General features: G+C 45.6%; 1 protein-coding gene across 2 annotated transcripts in view; it reads left to right on the forward strand.

Annotated features, from left to right (window-relative positions):
* The window catches only part of LOC117893117 (titin-like), a 133,749-nt gene that overhangs the window by 82,507 nt on the left and 32,498 nt on the right, over window positions 1–18,744 (forward strand). Inside the window, exons 16-27 of one of the 2 annotated variants that reach the window (XM_034799560.1) lie at window positions 84–1,328; window positions 1,683–1,750; window positions 1,829–2,132; window positions 2,441–2,515; window positions 3,457–3,561; window positions 3,625–4,715; window positions 5,111–5,171; window positions 5,341–5,382; window positions 6,175–12,108; window positions 12,283–12,884; window positions 14,379–16,859; window positions 17,074–17,712. In XM_034799560.1, the coding sequence (XP_034655451.1) occupies window positions 84–1,328; window positions 1,683–1,750; window positions 1,829–2,132; window positions 2,441–2,515; window positions 3,457–3,561; window positions 3,625–4,715; window positions 5,111–5,171; window positions 5,341–5,382; window positions 6,175–12,108; window positions 12,283–12,884; window positions 14,379–16,859; window positions 17,074–17,712 (12,647 nt within the window). The remainder of the gene's footprint in view (window positions 1–83; window positions 1,329–1,682; window positions 1,751–1,828; window positions 2,133–2,440; window positions 2,516–3,456; window positions 3,562–3,624; window positions 4,716–5,110; window positions 5,172–5,340; window positions 5,383–6,174; window positions 12,109–12,282; window positions 12,885–14,378; window positions 16,860–17,073; window positions 17,713–18,744) is intronic. The other variant, XM_034799555.1, reaches the window with a different exon arrangement.

An 18,744-nucleotide genomic window follows, 5' to 3' on the forward strand; every position in this document is an offset into this window, starting at 1 on the left:
ATATAATCCTTTCCCCCCAACTTTATCCTGCACAAAAAGACACACAAAATATTTATGATTTTGGATCCTACTTCCCAATTTAGAAAAAGAACAAGGCGTTGCGCCACAGTTTACGCGGCCGCTCAAGATCGAGTTCACCGAAGAGAAACAGCCCGAGAGGCTAAAGGTTACGGTGACGTGTCAGGTGGCCGGTAAGCCACAGCCACAGGTCAAATGGTATCGCGGCATCGAAGAGGTGCTGCCCAGCGAAACCGTACAAATGATGTACGATCAGCAGACGGGTGAGGTGGCTCTGGAGGTGTTTAATCCACCGGCCAATGAGGCCATCACGTACTCGGTGCAGGCACAAAATCAATTTGGACGTGCCATTGGCAATGCCAACATCATGAGTCGCTTGGATGAGCAGGAGCAGGAGCCCAAGGAAATACTGAAACCCCCAACCGTCACTCCATTGAATGCTGTGGTGGTGCCCACCGGAGGCACTCTCCGCTTTGAGGTGCAATACGATGGTCTGCCCCGCCCGGAGATCAAATGGATGCGCAATGGTCGTGAGATTGTGGAGAACGAGGAGATTGTTGTGGAGACCACAGAGACGACAACCATCATCAGGGTGATCAATATGACACGCAAGCGGACCGGCAAATACGAGGTTTGGGCCAAGAACAAAGTGGGCGAGGCCAAGTCATCCGGTTCGGTGGTTGTGTCCGACTCGAAACCCGATCAACAGATCCAGCCGCCACGTTTCATTCAGCCCCTGGAGCCCAAGTACTTTGGGGAGCATGAGGTGGCCATACTGGAAGCTGTCGTACAATCGGAGCCCCTCTCCTCCTTCCAATGGTTCGTGCACAATGAGCCCATCAAGAGCTCCACCGAGTGTCGCATTGTCAGCGAGGCCAACAAGTCCACACTGTTGATTGAGGATTTCCAGCGAAAATTCATTGGACCCTTTACGTGTCGCGCCGAGAATGTGGGTGGTTCGGTGACCTCCACGGCGACAGTTAATCTGTTGGAGGCACTGCCCCAGGAGGAGGCAGTGGAATTTGAATCGCCACGCTTCATCGAGGAGTTGCTTCAGCCCGTCGAAGTGATGGATGGTGAGGCGCTGCTGCTGCAGTGTCAGGTGCGTGGTAAACCCACACCCAAGGTGGAATGGTATCACAACGATGAGAAGATTGTGGAGACAAAGGAAACTACGATATCGCAGGACTTGCAAGGCAAATGCCAGCTGCAGATTACCGAAGTATTCCCCGAGAATGAAGGCCAATACAAGGCCGTGGCCAGCAATAAGATTGGCAAATCAGTGACCAAGACAAACGTTAAAATTCAAGGTACTTCAACAACTCTAAGCGTTTGTTCTAAATAACCAGCAGAAAAGTACTAGAAAGTAGTGAAAGTAGTAGCTGCCGCAACTATCTACAGATACACAAAAAACACTACAATGCATCCCCCCAAAAAACTGATATCTACTTATAGGTCTTGTTTCCCTTTCTCCCCAATAATAACTCTCCTCTCTCAACACCTCCTGCATGTGATGTTTTCTCTCTCTCTTTGCTGGGAAATCCTTCTCCCATTTTCTTTTGTAAATAATCCTTCCCTCGTTACTTCGTTTCCTCGTTTTTTACCTCGTTTCTGTTCGATTATTCCTTGCGGATAATACTTTATCGACTGTATGTATTTTTTAGCATTTGAATATATCCCCGATTCTGAAATCACTGGACTCACTGGATCTGAGGAGGATCTACTTGATAGAGTAAGAACCCAGAACCCAGAGTGCAAAAATGAGAGAGTGAGATCAATCGATATTCCCCCTACCCCCTCTTTTCTGTAGACCCTCTCAATCGACGAACAAGCACCGAAAATCATTAAAAAGCTACCAGAGAAAATCGAACCCAAAGAGGGTGAACAGCCCAAGCTGGAGGTCAAGGTTATTGGCCGACCCAAACCCAAAGTCAAATGGCTACGCGACGATGAGCAAATCTTTGCCTCAGAGGAATATCAAATAGAGAATTTCGACGATGGCACATCGGTGCTGGTGATCAATCATGTCTATCCCGATGATTGGGGCACCATCAGTTTTGAGGCATACAATCCATTGGGCGTGGCAGTGACAACGGCTCTGTTCTCTGTGGAAGGTACTATCTTACGTATAGGTTCTATCTCTAGCACATATCTGTATATATTTGCTTTAAATTTTTATGGAATTTTGTTAGTTCAAATTCTTTTACAGGTTGTGGCAGCAAAATGTCCCAAAATATCCCTAATCCTACCCCCCAAAAATATCCCTATCACAAAATGATACACAATTTTTGTACTTTTGAGGCACACACAACACTTGATTAAGTTTAAGTTAAACAAAATGTATCTTTTACAGGGCAGAATGTCTCGTTTTTTATGTCTGCATATATTTAATGATTCTCTCCATATCTGTATCTTATATAAGGCATTGTTGGATCCAAGGATTATCGTAAACCGGAATGGGTCACACAAATGGAGGAAATGCAGGTGGCACTCAAAGGTATGTATCTTTCTCTTTCAGCCGCTCTCTCTCTCTATATACCTCTCTCTCGTTTGTTCCACTGTTATGTGTATATGTGTTTCTATAATCTTTCGTGTTCTCCAAACAACAACAAAAACACACAACAATCAAACAATAAATTCCTGTCTTTTGTCTGTAATTTTGTCTTAAATCTACAACAAATTCTTGTCTTCTATCTCGTCTGTCTTTTACTTCTCTATCTCTATCTATTGTATTTGTCCCCCATGTACAGTGTTGCCACACACACACACAAAGATATATTTGTGGCTCTGTCCCCTCTTACGCCAACAGCTCTAAGGCTTACCCCAACCCAACCCCCAACTCAAACCCCATCTGAACTTTTAAAATTAGTAAACGCCTATTTTTTTTTTAGTAGATATAATTTAACTTTTCGTATATCCAAAAATGTATCTCTTACAGTAGCACAGTATCTATGTATCTGTGCATATTTCATCTGCAAGTAATACATTCATTCCATAATTGGTTTCATGTTCCTCTGTTCCAATTTTTACATTTTATTCCAAATTTTATACCAAGAAAACAACTAACAAAAAACTTAAATCTAAATCCAAAGTGTTCGATCTGAAAACCCAAACAATTCGTATAACATTCCCCTTCAGAACGCTGCTTGCAACTCTTCACTTTTTATGTAGATCTCTATAACACACCAAAACTTGTTGCATGCCACACACTAAAACCCGTGTTTTGTGTTCTATATTTAGTTGAAATCATTAAAAACAAATTCTTAAGAAACTCACTAAAAACAGACAAGCAAATACAAAAAATCAGTAAATGTAAGTACACTGGCGCAATAGATACAATCAACAAAACATTCCATCCAATGCATTGCTTTTAGATATTAGTTTCTAGTGGTTCTCTAATCCATAGATATATGCCATTTTTTATGTCTCGCTTTTTAGCTGCTAAATGCTCGCCATCGCTACTAAATGAAATGCGCGACAGCCGCTGTGCCATGGGGGAAACGGCAAAGTTTCATATACAATATGCAGGCAATCCAATGCCAGGTATAGTATGAGACAATGAGAGGGAGGGTAGATCTGACAGTCGTGACACTCTCTTCTCTATAGATATTCAATGGTATTTCAACAATGTACAGCTTAGGGCATCCGAAAAGTATCGCATGGTAGTCGAGGAGCATGAGGCCACATTAGAAATTATGAAAATCACACAGGACGATTGCGGCTACTACAATTGCAAGCTAATCAATGAGATTGGCATGACAATGTCGCGTGCCAAATTCGAAATATCATCTACGTCCAACGTGGAAGAGGAGGTTGTGCAAACCAGAAAGATAATCAAAAAGAAAGCTGGTGGCAAGAAGACATCCTCAATGGTCAAGCGAACTTCGGGTGCATCTTCGGCGATGCAAAAGACAGAGATACGTATTGTGCCTGCGGCCACAACGACAATGAATGTCTACAAAGTGAAACAACCTGTCTCTATACTGGTAGAGAAGAGTGAGATTTCCGAGGTGATGCAGGTCAAAGATCGTAAGATTGCAGATGCAGAGCTACGCAAAAGCTACACAGAATCATCTGAGTCAGAAGTTGAAGAAGAGATCGAAGAAGTGGAAGAAATCAAAGAAGAAATCAAGGAAGAAATCAAAGAAGAAATCAAAGAAGAAAAGTCTGCCAAAGAAGAAATAAAATATACATCCAGCAAAACGATTGAACTGACGAAAACAGTCGAGCTGATACGTACAAAAATTACCCAAAAGACCATCACCATTGAGGACATACACGTGATTTCACAGCACGAAGAGGTCCAGTGGCTGCTCGAGTCCATTGAGGCCGTCTCCTTTGGTGCCTCGGGCGAGGCAGCACTCAGAGATCTGGCCACCATTGGCCTCCTTTTGCGCTATGGCTGCACTCACTACGAGATTACGTACATGTACGAGCAGAATATCTTTATATCCCTGAAGAAACCCGAATCGCAGTCAGCACTGGTGCAGCTGGTGGAGCGCGAGGGACACGAGGAGTTGATCACCCAAATCCTTAGTGAATCTTCCAATGAGGATGAGACCATTCTAGCAGCTACAGTGGGTTTCAAGGCCTTTATACGTATGATCCAGACATACGAGATCACGATCGAGATTGTCATACGAAAGTTTGTTAGGGAGGATTTCATATCGCAGGACTGGAAGATATGCGGAAAGGAGGTTTGAATTTCTGTTACTCGTTTGTCGTTTCTCGTTCGAAATTGTTTGTTGTTGGAAAGAAAAAATCTATTTAAAATTTAATTTTTGTGTTTAAATTGGGTGTCAAAAAGAGAAATTATAATTAGGAGAAGAGCGAACAAAAAACCCACAACACTTTTAGGGACACCAATGAAAAAAAAAAGTATAAAATTAAAAAATAAGTACAACATATTCATATTTTGTTTTTGTTAAAATGATTTAATTTTTTTAAGTGTTAAAATTATTAATATTTTTCCCCATTTGTTTTTGAGGGTTTTTTGTGAGCTCGGATAAAATCCGAAAAATGATTGACGTATTCACTTTTTTTTTCAACAATTTTTTTATATACTTTTGGTTTTGTGAAATCGGAAATCTAGAGAATAGTAGAGACATCGCAAATAATTGAAAGTCACGAGGCTATAACGCATGTCAAAATCGGTGAGTATTTTGCGCAAAAAGCTTTAAGTAGTTAAATGCGATAAGAAAATGCAAATATATTTATTTCTTATTTTTTTTTAACATGTCGCATCTGCTTTGTAAACAAAATTTACCTTTGCGTGCATCACAACAAATCCCATGAAATTCCCTCGACAATTTCCTCGTGCAGAGGAAACATTTATTGAGGAACGAACGATAATTGTTGAAGAAGGTTTGAACATAATCACAGACGATCTGTAAAACAAACAAAAAACAACCACCACAAAATATATATAACGAAATCCCACCACCAGTAACGATGTATACCACCAAAAACCAACCAAACGATCCCACCATATATGAACTACAGCCTCAAAAATATTAATATTTATGACATAGCAAAACAAAAATAATTTACAACAAATATAACAAATAAAAAACAAAAATCATGTGTATATTCTAAAAAGAAAAAGAGTCTTTAAACAACCAAGTAGTATTCCCCATTAACAGCTAATCAACCATCACTAAAAAACAAAAAAAAAACAAATCAAAGCTATATATATCGTATATGTATATCTTGCTGCAGCTATAAATACCATATAAGCGATATAACTATTGATTTTTCATACCCACTATAATGCTTTTGCTTCTTCACAAATGCTCATTCGATGACAAGAGTACACGTAGAAGAGTCGCTTCAATCAATGCACGCAAATGCAACCAACCCCCAGATGATGCCACCCTGAGGTAAGATATGCTATGACCCCTATGACTTGATACATATTTAATGTTTTTCTGTGCAACTCATTTTACCGCTTACCGGCACTGGCTACAAGCTAAATATTTAGTCGTAAACTACAGATACTAATCGATACATATGTAGAACGCTTTTGGCTTGGCTTTCTGCGAGTTTTTGAAATTTCATTTATTGTTTTGTGCAACAACACAAGCAACCAACCAACCACACAAATACTAGTTGAGAGGTCCAGACATTGTCATTGTTTAATAAACATTACATTCACAGAAACAGCAACCACAAAAGTGGATAAAAAATTCATACAGCAACAAGAACAAGAACATATACTCGTACAACAAGAACAAGTGCACATACAGTCAGCAGAAGCCGAAGAGGAGGTTGTTGTCCAACAGCAAATTGTGAAAAAGAAAACACAGAAAAAGCATAAAAAACATACAGAACAAATACAGATACAGGAAGAAGTGGTACAGCAACAGATACAAATACAAGAAGAGGTACAGCAACAGATACAAATACAAGAAGAATTCATCACACCCATCATCGCAGAGGATGAAAGTGTCGAGCAATTGCAAGAGCTTATCCTGCCATATGAAACACTATCCATGCAACATGTACCCAAAGACACGGTCGAAACCATTGCCAGTGCAGAGACCACAGAACTTTCAACACCGAAACCCCAACCCGCAAACGTACAGGACGATATTTTGCCCCAAAAGATATTGGCCATCAGTGAGGAGTGTTTGCCACTCGATGTGGCAATCCCCAAAGACTCTAAAAAACCAACAGTAAATCGCGTGAGTGAACAAATTGAAGTGCGGCATCAACATGCTGTAGATGTGACCGAAACCGAGGCACGTGAGGCCTCACCCAAAGAACTGAAACCCTCAAAGATCCCCAAGAGCGTCAAGGCCCAGCGGAAGGTGAAGGAATCGCGTCCTTTGCTGGTGGAAGCCACAAGCATCGAGGAGGCCATAGATGATCTGCAGCCAATGAAAAACGTAGAACAGAAGGCGCATGGTGACATTTTGTTGTCCCATGAGCTCACGGAGGAACACCCACAGATTTTGGAGGCCATTGAGCAGCTTAAGGATAGTAAATCCATCAAGGAGGAGAATATTGAATCGCATTTCTTGGATCAAGAAGGTCTTTTGATAACCGAAGAAACAATTAGTGAAACTTTAGGCAAAGAAATCGTTGAGAGCAAGCCAACAACGGAGAAGATTTATCCAGAATTAACTTCAAATGTAAGTCTAGCCATAAGCGAATGCCAGCCGGAGGATTCTGTGGGGGAACTAAAACCCTCAGCGGAAGTACGCAAGGAGACAACATCCAGCACTATTTTAGAGCACAAATCAGTGAGCACCAGCGCCTCAGAGGTCCTTGAAAGTGTAGACACCATACCCCTGGAAACACAACCCACCAAAGGCATTGCCGATGTTAGTCTCAAGCCAGAAGAAGTTCCACTCGTCACTCAAGAAACGGATACATTTGAGTCTGTGGCAGAAAGCGAGACCAAGCCACGCGTGGCCGACACAAAAGCCACGCAACATTTGGTTTTAACCGAAGGATTGCTCAACACCACAGCAGATGCTCAGAGCCCATTGGAAGAGCAAATTCCAGACTTTAAAACAGACGAAAAGAAAGCAAACTTAGAAATGGAAACCCAGCGCCATGTTGTCACCCAGGAAACCGTGTCGACTGAGGAGGCACCTAGTGACTTGGGCGTACAGGAGACACCAAAGAGCGTTGAAGGCACCCTCGGACAATCGAGTGCCCTGACAATTGGCGAAACTCTAGAGACAAATCTCGTAGAAATGGCCCAGGAACTGATCGAACCCCAAGTGGAGACCACAAAACCAGCAAAGGAAACACTAACCAAAGCCTATGGTACTGCGGAAAGCAATCAGGAATCTCTATACGACACCCTGGGTTCTGTGCCAGATGTGGAACATCCCAAAGGACAGGGAAAGATCAACATTTGTGATGGCGAACTGGTGGCAGAGGTACAGGCAGCTCCCACTGTCATTCACACAGAAGAGGAGCTCCTGTCTGTCGTTCCAGAGTTTGTGGATGCCACAATTAATATCGTGGAGGAGACTGTCGCACTGGAGATCATGCAGGACACAGTGGCCGAAAAGGAGCAAACATTCCCCCAGGATGTGTCTCAAGCCGAACAATCAGCTGTAGAAAAGATAATCCCTGTGGATCTCAGAGTAACAACTGTCTTTGAGGTTCAGGCGGGTCAAACTTCAGAGGATATTGCGCCGACAGATACACGAGCGGTGTCTGCCATTAAGGTTCTAGATACAATGCCCATTGGAGTGGCATCTAAGCCGGATCTCATGGAAGGAACTAGCTATCTGGAGGCCTTGCCGCAGCCCGAACTCAAGAGCGGCACCGTCTTGATGGATGAAACCCAACAGCCACTGGAAGTAACGAATGTACAGATCAGTGAAACGAGCACAGAACTGGCAGATACTCTGCCAAAGCAACAGCAAACGAAAGCCCATCCTATCACAGAAGACTTTAGGCATGCCGAGGGAATGGAAATCATTCCTATGGAGTCGACTGGCCAACAACCAGATCAGGGAAAACCTACAGCAGCCCGTGCTGATGTCAGCATGCCTCAGCAATATGGCACCAATGTCATGGAACAGTCGCCCTTGGAGACGCTACAGCCACGTCCGCTGGATGTCCAGCCGCAGGAACAGCAAACCGAATCACAATTTGATTTGTTGCCACAACTGGAGACCAGTTCGTGCGTGACCCTAGAGCAGGAAACGGAAATCCCCTTGGCAGAACCACATCCATTCCAATCAGCAGCCATTGGAGCAGCCAGTGCGCTGCAGGTGGCAAATACTGAGAGTTCCCAGCATATGGAATCGTTGCAGGGCATGGAAGATCAGCAGAGATTGCCACAACAGCAGGCACATTTCAATATAGGAGAAATCACATTGCCAAAGGTCGAGGAAATTACACCACTCGAAGGATTGCAGGATTATGCCTCACCGGAATATCAGAAATCAGCGCTTACGAATATAGAAATTACGGAAACAACTTCATCTTTAAGGACCACCACGGCAATTGTGAGTGAAAGGACACAGGAGCTGACGGACAAAGATGCACCACAGGAGGTTCAAATTCAACCAAAACTCAACGAATTCACGCAGAAAACTCCACTCTCGGAGAGAGTCAATGTCTTAGATCAAGTTTCAGAGTTGAGCAGCCAACAGCCGCATGCAGCCACGGGACAATCCATAATCACTAGCTGCCACGAGATAAATGTGCGTCAAACAGAAGTCCTGGAGAAGGAGGAACTGCTGGAAGGTGTGCCACAGCCAAGCGACCAACTCGTGAAGATTGCGTTGGACTCCACCACAGGACTGGCCTTGGCTCGGCAGGAGGATACCTTTGAGCATGAGGGAGAGCTGAGAGTACTTGCCCCAGAGGCAGAGCAGGCAAGACCCGTGTCTGCAGATCATCTGAAGGCTGCCCTTACCGAAGGTGTCATGGAAAATCAAAGCACTGGAAAGCTAGAGGACTTTAGTGTCTCCGATAAATATGCCTCGCCACGTCTAGATCTTTTGGTTGAAACCAAATCGACAGAGACCACAGTCTATGACAGTGTTTCCAAATCTCTGGACTCCATACAGCCAGAGATCTTGAGTCCGCAACAGTCGATGGTGCCACACGAGCATACAACCGTCACCGAGTGCCTTGTCGTTGATGGAACACAACCTTTCGATGCGAAGCCAACAGATCAGCGTACAGCCGTCAAAGTTCAGGATAATCTAAGCCACTCCATCGTTCATGAGGATCAGAGGGTGCTGGAATCGGAGAAGCTACTCGGCGAGGAAAGTACACCCCAGCAAAAGGCAAATCTAATGGAAGATGCCACAAATTTCCATGCAAAAACGGTAGACACCACAGCCGTCTATGAATCCATGGGCGAGGAGCATCCAACAGATAAATGCAGCATGCAACAGGCACAAATCACTCACGAATTGGCACACACTCATGCCACAGAACTGCAGCAGGCTGTGGAGGCAGAGAAATTGCTTGCAACGCCTGAACAAATCTATGCAGTGGCCACAGCTGATGGTATATCCTCACAGCTTGGACTACCAATCAGCTCGAAGACACAGACTGTGGAGGATGTGGATGTTTTGGTCACTCTGCCCACAGACGAGCGAGTGGCACAGTCCACCTATGAAGGCCGGCAGTACGAGGTAACAGTCAGCGAAGTCCAGGGTATCGAGGAGTCTGAGAATCTACAGAAATCTATAGAATTAACACCCGTTAGCGCTGCCGAGTCGTTGGATGTCATGTTTAAGGCTACATCGGTGGACACCCAGCCGGGTGTCTTCCAAAAGGAGTCCCCAATCGAAGATCACAAACCGCAAGAGGCCACAGCAAAGCCTGTGGTAGATCTCCGCCAAGGCACCACAACATCCGATGTGTTGGCTCTGGAATCCTCTGAGCGCATTCCAGACACACCGACAACAGCGCCACAAGAGGCACAGAGACAGCTAGTCACTGGGGCGGAGTCTAGGAAGGTGCAGGTCCGATTCGATGACTTTATTATGGATAAGGAAGAAACCCTGCCGGAGACCATTCAAGAATTCTATGGCAAACCGTTCATTGAGGGCACACAGAGGGAGACACTCATCACTCAAGTGATTCCCATGGAAAATGTTGATCAAATAGAGACGCCACAAGCTGCTGCCACATTCCAAGTGAGTCCTACGTCCAGCGAGAGAATCACTCAATCGCACATGGTGGAAACCCAACTACCACTCGAACTGGAGAGTGAAGCCATCATTGAATATGAAAAACTTGCCCAAGCAAAGGTCAAATCGGATGAAACGAATGTCCATACCACAATATCCGAAGTCAATACATATGAGATCACAAAAGACATTAAGGGGATGTCGGAACAAGGTCAGTTTATAAAGATCGTAGAGGATTCTGACATCAATCGTGCCCATGTGACAACCATACAATCGACGCTTCTCAAAGAAGAAAATCTCCAGCTGGAGCCCATTCGCGATGAAGACATTGCGCGTGTGTCTGACGTTAAGCTGAAGAAGAAATCTGTGATAACCGAAGAGGTTCTGGGCATCAGTTCAATCCAGGAATCGTATGACCTGCAAAAGCCCGACGAGGGCAAGGTCCAAATCACACGACAGGCGCCACATGAGACTGTAAGTGTGGCCGAGCAACAGATCTACGAACAGGTACCGGAGATGATCTTAGAGCAGGACGATCGTCGAGCCCGTACAAAGCCAAGTTCTGTTGAAACGCTTTTGAAACCGATTGAAAGCTCTACTGTTAATGTCTATGAAAATGTCGAGGGACATGGGGAATTTAAGCCAATTAGTGTGCTGCCCTCAACGGATACCACTGTAATTTCCGAGTTGAAGGTTTCGGTGGTGGAAGAGGTGTCTGTGATGCCATCCTTGGGTCGAGTTCCGACTGAGAAACCCTTGGAGGGCAAAGCAACACCAGAAACTGTGCCACACAAAAACGTCCTGCAAAGCGAACAACTGCCCTGTGAGGTTGCAAGCACTTTGCTGGAAGAAGGAACACCATCCACGGAGCAGGCAAAGCTTGCACCAGCGGATACACGAGTTGCAGCCGTGACGAGTGTGCTGCATGAGAAGGGCACCATTCGGGAGACGATCACAAGCACTCAAGTAGATGAGAAACAAGCGCTTCCTTCGATTACCACACAGAGTACGTATCTGAATGAGCAAACAATCGCACAAGAGAATGTCAATCTGTTAGATAGTGAGGAACAAAAACACATACAGCCACAGAACGCAAGTATATGTATCAAAGAAAACATCACATCCATAGCCACAACAGAACAACCAGACTTATTCAACACAACCACAACAACGAGTCCTAATGACACACGCACTGAGGAGAGAATACACCCAACACTGGTCGAGGATACCCTGAAGAATGCTTTACAGACAACACAATTTGTGTCGGAGGATACCTCTGACCTGCTCCTACCGAAATCAATGCTTAAAACTGCACTCCCCAAAAGGGTAACACATGCTGTAGCACTTTCCACCACAAACGAGTCACAAGCCACAATTTACACATCGAAAGATGAAGACCACACACAGAAACTGTTAGAGGAGAGTCTTACACAAGATATTTTTAAAGTTAAAATGGTAACACCGCGTGTGGGTAAGTATCCAACTAAGTTTAGTCTAAGAAGTTTAGCAAAAAAAGGCGTATTACTTCCATTACCACCACCCTTCGACCCTCCAGAAACAAAGCACAAGCACATATTACACAGAACAAAGCAAACTCACATTCCTCAAACAGAACTTTATATTAAACGCACACTTTTTTACACAGATACAAATCAAACCACAGACACACCACACACAACACCACAAAAGACACCCAAACACACACAAGAAACTAATGAAACCACAATCACGGAAACCCCCGAAACTCTGCAAATCATCGAGGAAATATCGGAAGACGGCAAACCCAAGAAGAAGAAGATCCGCACTCGTGTGATCAAGAAGGTCAAGGGAGACAAACAAGAAGTCACCAAGATCGAAACCGTCGAGGAGGATGACAAGCCTTCGGAGACAACAGTCACCGTTGAAGAGATTCCCTACGAAGAAGAGAAACCTGAGGAGATCCAGGAACTCCCAGAAGAGGTTCGCGTTGTCGAATCCATTTCTGAAGACGGCAAACCCAAGAAGAAGAAGATCCGCACTCGTGTGATCAAGAAGGTCAAGGGAGACAAACAAGAAGTCACCAAGATCGAAACCGTCGAGGAGGATGACAAGCCTTCGGAGACAACAGTCACCGTTGAAGAGGTTCCTTACGAAGAAGAGAAACCTGAGGAGATCCAGGAACTCCCAGAAGAGGTTCGCGTTGTCGAATCCATCTCTGAAGACGGCAAACCAAAGAAGAAGAAGATCCGCACTCGTGTGATCAAGAAGGTCAAGGGAGACAAACAAGAAGTCACCAAGATCGAAACTGTCGAGGAGGATGACAAGCCTTCTGAAACTACTGTCACAGTTGAAGAAGTTCCTTACGAAGAGGAGATACCTGAGGTGATCCAGGAACTCCCAGAAGAGGTTCGCGTTGTCGAATCCATCTCCGAAGACGGCAAACCAAAGAAGAAGAAGATCCGCACTCGTGTGATCAAGAAGGTAAAGGGAGACAAACAAGAAGTCACCAAGATCGAAACTGTCGAGGAGGATGACAAGCCTTCGGAGACTACAGTCACCGTTGAAGAAGTTCCTTACGAAGAGGAGAAACCTGAGGAGATCCAGGAACTCCCAGAAGAGGTTCGCGTTGTCGAATCCATCTCTGAAGACGGCAAACCAAAGAAGAAGAAGATCCGCACTCGTGTGATCAAGAAGGTCAAGGGAGACAAACAAGAAGTCACCAAGATCGAAACTGTCGAGGAGGATGACAAGCCTTCGGAGACTACAGTCACCGTTGAAGAGGTTCCCTACGAAGAGGAGAAACCTGAGGAGATCCAGGAACTTCCAGGAGAGGTTCGCGTTGTTGAATCCATCTCTGAAGACGGCAAACCAAAGAAGAAGAAGATCCGCACTCGTGTGATCAAGAAGGTCAAGGGAGACAAACAAGAAATCACCAAGATCGAAACTGTCGAGGAGGATGACAAGCCTTCTGAAACTACTGTCACCGTTGAAGAAGTTCCTTACGAAGAGGAGATACCTGAGGAGATCCAGGAACTCCCAGAAGAGGTTCGCATTGTCGAATCCATCTCTGAAGACGGCAAACCAAAGAAGAAGAAGATCCGCACTCGTGTGATCAAGAAGGTCAAGGGAGACAAACAAGAAGTCACCAAGATCGAAACTGTCGAGGAGGATGACAAGCCTTCGGAGACTACAGTCACCGTTGAAGAAGTTCCTTACGAAGAGGAGAAACCTGAGGAGATCCAGGAACTCCCAGAAGAGGTTCGCGTTGTCGAATCCATCTCTGAAGACAGCAAACCAAAGAAGAAGAAGATCCGCACTCGTGTGATCAAGAAGGTCAAGGGAGACAAACAAGAAGTCACCAAGATCGAAACTGTCGAGGAGGATGACAAGCCTTCGGAGACTACAGTCACCGTTGAAGAGGTTCCCTACGAAGAGGAGAAACCTGAGGAGATCCAGGAACTTCCAGGAGAGGTTCGCGTTGTTGAATCCATCTCTGAAGACGGCAAACCAAAGAAGAAGAAGATCCGCACTCGTGTGATCAAGAAGGTCAAGGGAGACAAACAAGAAATCACCAAGATCGAAACTGTCGAGGAGGATGACAAGCCTTCTGAAACTACTGTCACCGTTGAAGAAGTTCCTTACGAAGAAGAGGAGATACCTGAGGAGATCCAGGAACTCCCAGAAGAGGTTCGCATTGTCGAATCCATCTCTGAAGACGGCAAACCAAAGAAGAAGAAGATCCGCACTCGTGTGATCAAGAAGGTCAAGGGAGACAAACAAGAAGTCACCAAGATCGAAACTGTCGAGGAGGATGACAAGCCTTCGGAGACTACAGTCACCGTTGAAGAGGTTCCTTACGAAGAAGAGAAACCTGAGGAGATCCAGGAACTCCCAGAAGAGGTTCGCGTTGTCGAATCCATCTCTGAAGACGGCAAACCAAAGAAGAAGAAGATCCGCACTCGTGTGATCAAGAAGGTCAAGGGAGACAAACAAGAAATCACCAAGATCGAAACTGTCGAGGAGGATGACAAGCCTTCTGAAACTACTGTCACCGTTGAAGAAGTTCCTTACGAAGAGGAGATACCTGAGGAGATCCAGGAACTCCCAGAAGAGGTTCGCATTGTCGAATCCATCTCTGAAGACGGCAAACCAAAGAAGAAGAAGATCCGCACTCGTGTGATCAAGAAGGTCAAGGGCGACAAACAAGAAGTTACCAAGATCGAAACTGTCGAGGAGGATGACAAGGTACCTGAGACTACAGTCACCGTTGAAGAGGTTCCTCACGAAGAGGAGAAACCTGAGGAGATCCAGGAACTCCCAGAAGAGGTTCGCGTTGTCGAATCGATCTCTGAAGACGGCAAACCAAAGAAGAAGAAGATCCGCACTCGTGTGATCAAGAAGGTCAAGGGAGACAAACAAGAAGTCACCAAGATCGAAACTGTCGAGGAGGATGACAAGCCTTCGGAGACTACAGTCACCGTTGAAGAGGTTCCTTACGAAGAAGAGAAACCTGAGGAGATCCAGGAACTCCCAGAAGAGGTTCGCGTTGTCGAATCCATCTCTGAAGACGGCAAACCAAAGAAGAAGAAGATCCGCACTCGTGTGATCAAGAAGGTCAAGGGAGACAAACAAGAAGTCACCAAGATCGAAACTGTCGAGGAGGATGACAAGGTACCTGAGACTACAGTCACCATTGAAGAGGTTCCTTACGAAGAAGAGAAACCTGAGGAGATCCAGGAACTCCCAGAAGAGGTTCGCGTTGTCGAATCCATCTCTGAAGACGGCAAACCAAAGAAGAAGAAGATCCGCACTCGTGTGATCAAGAAGGTCAAGGGCGACAAACAAGAAGTCACCAAGATCGAAACTGTCGAGGAGGATGACAAGGTACCTGAGACTACAGTCACCGTTGAAGAGGTTCCCTACGAAGAGGAGAAACCTGAGGAGATCCAGGAACTCCCAGAAGAGGTTCGCGTTGTCGAATCAATCTCAGAAGACGGCAAACCAAAGAAGAAGAAGATCCGCACTCGTGTGATCAAGAAGGTCAAGGGAGACAAACAAGAAGTCACCAAGATCGAAACTGTCGAGGAGGATGACAAGGTACCTGAGACTACAGTCACCGTTGAAGAGGTTCCTTACGAAGAAGAGAAACCTGAGGAGATCCAGGAACTCCCAGAAGAGGTTCGCGTTGTCGAATCCATCTCTGAAGACGGCAAACCAAAGAAGAAAAAGATCCGCACTCGTGTGATCAAGAAGGTCAAGGGAGACAAACAAGAAGTCACCAAGATCGAAACTGTCGAGGAGGATGACAAGCCTTCGGAGACTACAGTCACCGTTGAAGAAGTTCCTTACGAAGAGGAGAAACCTGAGGAGATCCAGGAACTCCCAGAAGAGGTTCGCGTTGTCGAATCCATCTCTGAAGACGGCAAACCAAAGAAGAAGAAGATCCGCACTCGTGTGATCAAGAAGGTCAAGGGAGACAAACAAGAAGTCACCAAGATCGAAACTGTCGAGGAGGATGACAAGGTACCTGAGACTACAGTCACCGTTGAAGAGGTTCCTTACGAAGAAGAGAAACCTGAGGAGATCCAGGAACTCCCAGAAGAGGTTCGCGTTGTCGAATCCATCTCTGAAGACGGCAAACCAAAGAAGAAGAAGATCCGCACTCGTGTGATCAAGAAGGTCAAGGGAGACAAACAAGAAATCACCAAGATCGAAACTGTCGAGGAGGAGGACAAGCCTTCTGAAACTACTGTCACCGTTGAAGAAGTTCCTTACGAAGAGGAGATACCTGAGGAGATCCAGGAACTCCCAGAAGAGGTTCGCATTGTCGAATCCATCTCTGAAGACGGCAAACCAAAGAAGAAGAAGATCCGCACTCGTGTGATCAAGAAGGTCAAGGGCGACAAACAAGAAGTTACCAAGATCGAAACTGTCGAGGAGGATGACAAGGTACCTGAGACTACAGTCACCATTGAAGAGGTTCCTTACGAAGAAGAGAAACCTGAGGAGATCCAGGAACTCCCAGAAGAGGTTCGCGTTGTCGAATCCATCTCTGAAGACGGCAAACCAAAGAAGAAGAAGATCCGCACTCGTGTGATCAAGAAGGTCAAGGGAGACAAACAAGAAGTCACCAAGATCGAAACTGTCGAGGAGGATGACAAGGTACCTGAGACTACAGTCACCGTTGAAGAGGTTCCTTACGAAGAAGAGAAACCTGAGGAGATCCAGGAACTCCCAGAAGAGGTTCGCGTTGTCGAATCCATCTCTGAAGACGGCAAACCAAAAGAAGAAGAAGATCCGCACTCGTGTGATCAAGAAGGTCAAGGGAGACAAACAAGAAATCACCAAGATCGAAACTGTCGAGGAGGATGACAAGCCTTCTGAAACTACTGTCACCGTTGAAGAAGTTCCTTACGAAGAGGAGATACCTGAGGAGATCCAGGAACTCCCAGAAGAGGTTCGCATTGTCGAATCCATCTCTGAAGACGGCAAACCAAAGAAGAAGAAGATCCGCACTCGTGTGATCAAGAAGGTCAAGGGCGACAAACAAGAAGTTACCAAGATCGAAACTGTCGAGGAGGATGACAAGGTACCTGAGACTACAGTCACCGTTGAAGAAGTTCCTTACGAAGAGGAGATACCTGAGGAGATCCAGGAACTCCCAGAAGAGGTTCGCGTTGTCGAATCCATCTCTGAAGACGGCAAACCAAAGAAGAAGAAGATCCGCACTCGTGTGATCAAGAAGGTCAAGGGAGACAAACAAGAAGTCACCAAGATCGAAACTGTCGAGGAGGATGACAAGGTACCGGAGACTACAGTCACCGTTGAAGAGGTTCCTTACGAAGAAGAGAAACCTGAGGAGATCCAGGAACTCCCAGAAGAGGTTCGCGTTGTCGAATCCATCTCTGAAGACGGCAAACCAAAGAAGAAGAAGATCCGCACTCGTGTGATCAAGAAGGTCAAGGGAGACAAACAAGAAGTCACCAAGATCGAAACTGTCGAGGAGGATGACAAGGTACCTGAGACTACAGTCACCATTGAAGAGGTTCCTTACGAAGAAGAGAAACCTGAGGAGATCCAGGAACTCCCAGAAGAGGTTCGCGTTGTCGAATCCATCTCTGAAGACGGCAAACCAAAGAAGAAGAAGATCCGCACTCGTGTGATCAAGAAGGTCAAAGGGAGACAAACAAGAAGTCACCAAGATCGAAACTGTCGAGGAGGATGACAAGCCTTCGGAGACTACAGTCACCGTTGAAGAAGTTCCCTACGAAGAAGAGAAACCTGAGGAGATCCAGGAACTCCCAGAAGAGGTTCGCGTTGTCGAATCCATCTCTGAAGACGGCAAACCAAAGAAGAAGAAGATCCGCACTCGTGTGATCAAGAAGGTCAAGGGAGACAAACAAGAAGTCACCAAGATCGAAACTGTTGAGGAGGATGACAAGCCTTCGGAGACTACAGTCACCGTTGAAGAGATTCCCTACGAAGAGGAGAAACCTGAGGAGATCGAAGAACTCCCAGAAGAGGTTCGCGTTGTCGAATCCATCTCTGAAGACGGCAAACCAAAGAAGAAGAAGATCCGCACTCGTGTGATCAAGAAGGTAAAGGGAGACAAACAAGAAGTCACCAAGATCGAAACTGTCGAGGAGGATGACAAGCCTTCGGAGACTACAGTCACCGTTGAAGAAGTTCCTTACGAAGAGGAGAAACCTGAGGAGATCCAGGAACTCCCAGAAGAGGTTCGCGTTGTCGAATCCATCTCTGAAGACGGCAAACCAAAGAAGAAGAAGATCCGCACTCGTGTGATCAAGAAGGTCAAGGGAGACAAACAAGAAGTCACCAAGATCGAAACTGTCGAGGAGGATGACAAGCCTTACCGGAGACTACAGTCACCGTTGAAGAGGTTCCTTACGAAGAGGAGAAACCTGAGGAGATCCAGGAACTCCCAGAAGAGGTTCGCGTTGTCGAATCCATCTCTGAAGACGGCAAACCAAAGAAGAAGAAGATCCGCACTCGTGTGATCAAGAAGGTCAAGGGAGACAAACAAGAAGTCACCAAGATCGAAACTGTCGAGGAGGATGAAGGTACCTGAGACTACAGTCACCGTTGAAGAGGTTCCTTACGAAGAAGA

This window comes from Drosophila subobscura, chromosome J, assembly GCF_008121235.1.
Source record: "Drosophila subobscura isolate 14011-0131.10 chromosome J, UCBerk_Dsub_1.0, whole genome shotgun sequence".
Classification (NCBI taxonomy): domain Eukaryota; kingdom Metazoa; phylum Arthropoda; class Insecta; order Diptera; family Drosophilidae; genus Drosophila; species Drosophila subobscura.